The 7,669-nt window shown below is 50.5% G+C and overlaps 2 protein-coding genes across 2 annotated transcripts in view; one reads left to right on the top strand and one right to left on the bottom strand.

Annotated features, from left to right (window-relative positions):
• Positions 1-7,669, top strand: part of LOC122543556 (zinc finger protein 721-like) — a 76,626-nt gene that overhangs the window by 12,264 nt on the left and 56,693 nt on the right. The window lies entirely within an intron of this gene.
• LOC122543523 (interferon regulatory factor 8-like) overlaps positions 1-7,669 on the bottom strand; it is a 19,636-nt gene that overhangs the window by 1,201 nt on the left and 10,766 nt on the right. The window contains exons 4-8 of the mRNA XM_043682303.1: positions 7,437-7,552; positions 6,422-6,572; positions 4,794-4,853; positions 4,217-4,597; positions 2,009-2,127 (exon numbers count right to left, since the gene is read on the bottom strand). Coding sequence (XP_043538238.1) covers positions 2,009-2,127; positions 4,217-4,597; positions 4,794-4,853; positions 6,422-6,572; positions 7,437-7,552 — 827 coding nt within the window. The remainder of the gene's footprint in view (positions 1-2,008; positions 2,128-4,216; positions 4,598-4,793; positions 4,854-6,421; positions 6,573-7,436; positions 7,553-7,669) is intronic.

Below are 7,669 nucleotides of genomic sequence, written 5' to 3'. Positions count from 1 at the left end.
GGCGCACGGTTGGTGGGGGTTTGGTTCATGGCAAGTAGGCTTGGGTGGGGTCGGTGGGTTTCACGGCGGGTGGGGTTCACTGTGGGTGAGAGTCGGTGGGGTGCATGGTGGGTTGGGCCAGGATTGGTGGGGTACACGGACTGTGGTCAGTCAGCTGCATGGTGGGCAGAGTAATTGGGTTCATGGCAAATGGGCTTAAGTTGGGTTCATGGCGGGTGGGGGTTGGTGGGGTGCACACTGAGCAGGGGTCGGTCAGGTGCACAGCAGGTAGGGTGGGAATGGGAGTAACTGCACTGCTGCGATCCTTGTAAGAGTGAGCTGGTTTTGACGCAGCGTCCTATCATAAGGTATTTAACATGTCAAAGGCCTCTGGGACGTTAAACTGGAGTGGGTCAAAGTGGGCCAGCCTGTTCTTTGACTATCTCTGCTCCCCATTTCCCTCATCACCATGGTTCTCACAACAGAGCTGAAGTCAAACCATTAGTCAAGCAGCTTTTCTCACCAAGGCTGGGATAGTTGGTATATCATCATGTAAATAGTCACTCCCTTGTCAAGATTGTGATACAGTTGCTACATCACCAAAACATGATTACTACCTCACCGAGATCGTGATATAGTCACTGTCGCTACCTCGCCGCGACTGTGCTATAGGCACTATGGCTATCCTGCTGAGACGAGATAGCAGTTGCCACCCGCTACCTCTCCGAGACCGGGGTACAGCGGCTACCTTGCCAAGGCTGGGGTACAGTCACTACATCACTGGTATACAGCTGCTGTCTTGCTGAGACCGGGATACAGTCACTACATCAATGTTACAGAGTCGCTGCCCTGGCTCACCGAAACCGGGATACAGTCGCTACATCAATGTTACACAGTCGCTGCCCTGCCTTGCTGAGACCGGGATACAGTCGCTACATTACTGTTACACAGCTGCTGCTTTGCCTTGCCGAGACCGGGATACAGTCACTACATCACTGTTACACAGTCGCGGCCTTGCCTTGCCGATACTGGGATACAGTCGCTACATCAGTGTTACACAGCCGCTGCAGTGCCTTGCCGATACTGGGATACAGTCGCTACGTCACTGTTACACAGCCGCTACAGTGCCTTGCCGATACTGGGATACAGTCACTACATCACTGTTACACAGCCGCTGCAGTGCCTTGCCGAGACCGGGATACAGTCGCTGCCTTGCCTCACCGAGACTGGGATGCAGTCACTACATTACAGTTACACAGCCGCTGCCCTGCCGAGACCGGGATACAGTCGCTACATCACTGTTACACAGCCGCTGCCCTGCCTCACCGAGACTGGGATACAGTCACTACATCACTATTACACAGCCGCTGCCCTGCCTCACCGAGACTGGGATGCAGTCACTACATCACTGATACACAGTCGCTGCCCTGCCGAGACCAGGATACAGTCGCTACATCACTGTTACACAGTCGCTGCCTTGCCTTGCCGATACTGGGATACGGTCGCTACATCAGTGTTACACAGCCGCTGCCCTGCCTTGCTGATACTGGGATACAGTAGCTACATCAATGTTACACAGCCGCTGCAGTGCCTCGCCGAGACCAGGATACAGTCACTACATCAGTGTTACAGAGCCGCTGCCCTGCCTCACCGAGACCAGGATACAGTCGCTACATCACTGGTATACAGCCGCTGCCCTGCCTCACCGAGACCAGGATACAGTCAGTACATCACTAGTATACAGCCGCTGCCCTGCCTCACCAAGACCGGGATTCAGTCAGTACATCACTGTTACACAGTCGCTGCCTTGCTGAGATGAGAATGTATTGCCCCTCTTTGGTTGAGTGTGTAGGAGGCTGGGAACTTGTGATGGGCAGAGGTGTTTCAAAGCAACTCTGTCAGTTGTGATAGTCAGTGGAGGAGAGGTTAGGGCAGCATTTGCTGGCTGGACAAGCTCAGAACCAACCATGGGCTTGGCAAGGGGTACAAGAGGTGTTGCAATTAGGGTGAAAGGTTTCTCACTGCTCACCTGAACAGTAATGAGCTTTTCTGCTGGAGCATCTGCCTCTGTCAGTTCTTCACCAAAGCATAGTGTGACACGATATTGAGGCATAACACCACCTCCTGATGTCTGGTAGAGTACCATATCTGGGACAAAGAATTGACAACCTGTGTAAGGGTTGGCACACAACCCAGCTTCTGCCCAAAAATGCTACCCAAACTGACTGCCCACCCCAGTACTGTACTTGCTGCCCATACACACCGCCCATCCCTAATACTGTACTAATTGTCCATACACACTGCGCATCCCCAACACTGTACTCCCTGTCCATACACACTGCGCATCCCCAACACTGTACTCCCTGTCCATACACACTACACATCCCCCATACCATACTCCCTGTCCATACACACTGCGCATCCCCAACACTGTACTCCCTGTCCATACACACTACACATCCCCAACACTGTACTCCCTGTCCATACACACTACACATCCCCAACACTGCACATCCCCAATACCGTACTCCCTGTCCATACACACTGCACATCCCCAATACTGTACTCCCTGACCATATACACTGCCTATCCCCAATACCATACTCCCTGACCATATACATTGCCTATCCCCAATACCATACTCCCTATCCGTATACACTGCATATCCTCAATACTCTACTTCCTACTGTACTGTACACACTGCAAATCCCCAATACTGTACTCTCTGTACATACTGCCCAACCCCAATACTGTACTCTCTGTACATACACACTGCACATCCCCAATACCGTACTCTCTGTCCATACACACTACACATCCCCAATACCGTACTCCCTGTCCATACACACTGCACATCCCCAATACCGTACTCCCTGACCATATACACTGCACATCCCCAATACCATACTCCCTGACCATATACACTGCACATCCCCAATACCATACTCCCTGACCATATACACTGCCTATCCCCAATACCATACTTCCTGACTATATACATTGCCTATCCCCAATACCGTACTCCCTATCCGTATACACTGCATGTCCTCAATACTGTACTTCCTACTGTACTGTACATACTGCAAATCCCCAATACTGTACTCTCTGTACATACTGCCCATCCCCAATACTGTACTCCCTGTCCGTACTCATTGCCCATCCCCAACACTGTACTCCCTGTCCATACACACTGCACATCCCCAACACCGTACTCCCTGACCATATACACTGCGCATCCCCAACACTGTACTCCCTGTCCATACACACTGCACATCCCCAATACCGTACTCCCTGTCCATACACACTACACATCCCCAATACCGTACTCCCTGATCATACACAATGCACATCCCCAATACCGTACTCCCTGACCATATACACTGCCTATCCCCAATACCGTACTCCCTGACCATATACACTGCCTATCCCCAATACCGTACTCCCTATCCGTATACACTGCATATCCTCAATACTGTACTTCCTATTGTACTGTACACACTGCAAATCCCCAATACTGTACTCTCTGTACATACTGCCCAACCCCAATACTGTACTCCCTGTCCATACACACTGCCCATCCCCAATACTGTACTCCCTGTCCATACACGCTACCAACCCCAACACTGACATTCCTGTCCATACACGCTACCAACCCCAAAACCGTACACCGTGTCCAAACACATTGCCTACCCCACATTACAATCCAATCCTCACTTGCAGGAAAAAACAAACTCACACAAATATACGAAAGCACACTAACAGATTTTCAAACATATACGTTCTCTCACACACAAACAGCTTTGCGTGTACTTAAACACACCAACACGTTCTCAACTGCACATATATGCATTTGCATGAACAAGAATACATTCTCTCACACACAAATACATTCACCCCCAACACTGCTACTCACCCGACACACTCAAACGTACTGCTACAAACTCACCCACACATGCCACCCCCCGATACTGCTACATTTACCTGACACACTCCAACACAGTCCCCTTACACACACACACACACACTACAACACACACAGCTTGAGAGACACACCTCCTTTCTACGTAGCTATCAGTTGTCTTAACATTGCATTTTTCTTATCTGAGAGCAAAACATCACATCAATTTGCATCCTGCAATGTCTCACCAGAGCTTTTTAGGATTCCTACCAGAGATCAGAAAGCGTTTGCATGTTTAGCACTGTCCCCCTCACCCCACCAACCTTGCCAGATAGTTACCCTGCTCAAATTTCTTGCGGTCAAACAACTTTTCCACCTTTTCCCTCTCCAACTTATTCGTCTGATTGGGCTGAGGTGCACAGGGCCCTGTCCAGAAGACCCGGCCCTGGCACAGGCGCTGGACGAAGATCCCATTGGCGTTGCTGTCCAGCATGACCCCCCGCTCCAGGAAGGTCAGCAGCTCCTCAGTTGCCCTCCGCTTCTCCGGGCTGGCGATGGTGGTCGTTTCTGGGAAGCGCAGTTTGTCCAAGGCCTGTGAGCCGAATGAGTTCTCGCTGCGGGTTAAAGGAGCTGAGGATGAGATCTTGCAGCCATGCCGTATCATCTCAGTGCGAACCTCCACACCGCTGTAGCAGAAGGCAATGACCATCGAATTTGGGCCTGTGGGGCGGAGAGGTAAAGCAGGTATAACTGTCTGAGCTCCAGTAAGAATGGAGAGTTTTAATGTGGTGAGGCCTGTGTGTGTGGCTCAGCAAGCAGGCCAGGCGGTCAGCGTATCGCTCAGTTATCATTAAGGTTCCTGCTGTGGCTTTCAGAGAGAGTGGAAAAGCTTAAACTCCAGAAAATATTATGTTACCTTTCTCTGGGAGGCTTGTTGGCACTGAGCTGATGATGCTGACTGTGAAATTATCCAGGGCTGTGAACCATGAGAGAGAGAGAGATTTAGTTCATGCTCTATGCACCGCTCTTCAGCCCTCAACCGTACTGACTCCTGCCACTTTCTGAACGTGGGACTTCAGGAGTCCAAAGTCACTCGAAACAACGATCTCCTTAACTCCACTGGTGCCTGCTGGTTAGGACCTAATCACACCGTGGGCTCACCCAACTCTGGGTCCTGGCAACCCTGTGGGCCTAGTCATCTGATTTGATGGCGCACATTCGAACTTGGGGCCTGCATGACCTTGGTGTGGCTCCCCTGATTCTGTTGGGGTCGATGACCACCTTGTAGGATCTGCTTTACCCCAGCATGATCAGCGGGATCTACTGTGCTGTGGAGAGGTAAGGGTAAGGAAAAACCAGAGGATTATAGTCTGGTGAGCCTGATGTCAGTGGTGAGTAAGTCATTGGAGGAGATTCTGAGGGAGAGAAGCAAGGACTGATTAGGGATAGTCAATGTGGCTTTATAGGTGGGAAATTGTCTCTCAGTTACTTGATTTAAGTTTGTTTTTGAAGAGTTCACAAATAAGATTGATGAAAGCAGATATGGACTTCAGCAAGGTGTTTAACAAAGTTCTGCATGCGTAGACTGGTTAGCAAGGTTAGATCACCAGCAGTTCTGTGTCCACTGATTTTTGCCATTTATATAAATGATTTGGTTGTGAATACAAGAAGTATGGTTAGTGAGTTTGCAAATGACACAAAATAGGTGGTGTATTGGAGTGTAAAGATGGTTATCCAGGGTACAATGGGACTTTGATCAAATTGACCAATGGGCCGAGCAGTGGCAGATGGAGTTGAAGTTAGATAACTGAGGTAGAGCAATATTTTGGACTTGCACAGTTCATGGTAGGGCCCTGGTGAGTGTTGCTGAACAAGGAGACCTAGTCCAAAGTTCCTTGAAAGTGGAGACCCAGGTAGACAGGGTGGTGAAGAAGGCGTTCGGTACACTTGCCTTCAATGGTCAGAGCATTGAGTATAGGAGTTGGGAAGTCATGTTGTGGCTGTACAGGACATTGGTGAGGCCCGTTTTGGAATACTGTGTTCAATTCTGGTTTCCCTGCTGTAGGGAAGATTTTGTTCAACTTGAAAGTGTGCTGAAAAGATGTACAAGGATGTTGCCAGAATTGTACGTTTTGAGCTATGAAGAGAGGCTGAATAAGCTGGGGCTGTTTTCCCTGGAGCGTTGATGGCTAAGGGATGACCTTATAGAGGTTTATAAAATAATGAGGGACGTGGATAGGGTAAATAGGCCTTTTCCTCAGGATAGAGGAGTCCAAAAGCAGATGGCAGAGGTTTAAGGTGAGATGGGAGGGATTTAAAAGGTACTTGTGGAGCAACGTTTTCACACAGAGGGTGGAAGAAGTGATGGAGGCTGGTACAATTTAAAAGGCATCTGGATGGGTATATGAATAGCAAGGGTGTAGAGGGACATGGGCCAAATGCTGGCAAATGGGACTAGATTAGGTTAGATATCTGGTCGGCACAGACTCATTGGAGCAGAGGGTCTGTTTCCGTGCTTGATGACTGTGCCCCTTAGTTCAATACCTTCAGTGTTGGGTGTCACAGTCAATTCCAGCGAGGGGATTTCAGTGGAACATTCTTCACTTGTGGACATCTCGGAGCCTGAACTAGGATCACAGCTGCTTTCACTGTCCATCTGTTGGGAGTCGGGTGGTGGGTCTTCACCCATTGCCTGCTGGAAAAGATGTACAAGAGCGTCACTCTCTACCTACTGGGAAACAGGAACAGGAGCATCATTCTCTACCTGCTGGGACAGTGGGAACAGGAGCATCACTCTCTACCTGCTGGGACACAGGAACAGGAGCGTCACTCTCTACCTGCTGGGACACAGGAACAAGAGCGTCACTCTCTACCTGCTGGGACACAGGAACAAGAGCGTCACTCTTTACCTGCTGGGACACAGGAACAAGAGCATCGCTCTCTACCTGCTGGGACACAGGAACAAGAGCATCACTCTCTACCTGCTGGGACACAGGAACAAGAGCATCGCTCTCTACCTGCTGGGAAATGCGAACAGGAGAGTCACTCTCTACCTGCTGGGAAACGGGAGCGTCACTCTCTACCTGATGGATAACAGAAACCGGAGTGTCACTGTCTACCTGCTGGGAAACGGGAACAGGAGTGTCACTCTCTACCTGCTGGGACACTGGGAACAGGAGTATCACTCTCTACCTGCTGGGGCACAGGAACGTCACTCTCTACTTGCTGGGACACGGGGAACGGGAGTGTCACTCTCTACCTGCTGGGGCACGGGGAACAAGTGTGTCACTCTCTACCTGCTGGGAAACAGGAACAGGAGCGTCGCTCTCTACCTGCTGAGACACAGGGGACAGGAGCGTTACTCTACCTGCTGAGACACAGAAACGTCACTCTCTAACTGCTGGGACATGGAGAACAGGAGCGTCACTCTCTACCTGTCTGTGAAAATAGAACTGAGGTGTCAGTCTTTCCAGAATCGTCTAAGTGTCCCTTGTGGCACCTGCCACATCCCTGCTTCAGGCATCACACCTTTGTAATGCCCCCACTTCCTGTTCCTCACCTGGTGCGATGTCACCACACCCCTGCTGGGGGAGCTGGGCTGTGAGCTCTCCATTCCAATGCTCCCACTCCCCTCCAGCTTCACTGTGCTCAGGTCAATAGCGAGTGATGGCTTCTCTGGGAACAGAGCCGAGTAAAGACAGGTCAGCATCGAGAGACAGAAAGACACTGTGCAATTCCCATTTCCCCCCATTCTCCGCCATCCTTCTCATCCCCACCTCTCTCCCTCCTCTC

Source organism: Chiloscyllium plagiosum, chromosome 44, assembly GCF_004010195.1.
Source record: "Chiloscyllium plagiosum isolate BGI_BamShark_2017 chromosome 44, ASM401019v2, whole genome shotgun sequence".
Classification (NCBI taxonomy): domain Eukaryota; kingdom Metazoa; phylum Chordata; class Chondrichthyes; order Orectolobiformes; family Hemiscylliidae; genus Chiloscyllium; species Chiloscyllium plagiosum.
The sequence above is the reverse complement of the archived record's forward strand: the minus strand, read 5'-3'. Positions and strand labels throughout refer to the sequence as shown.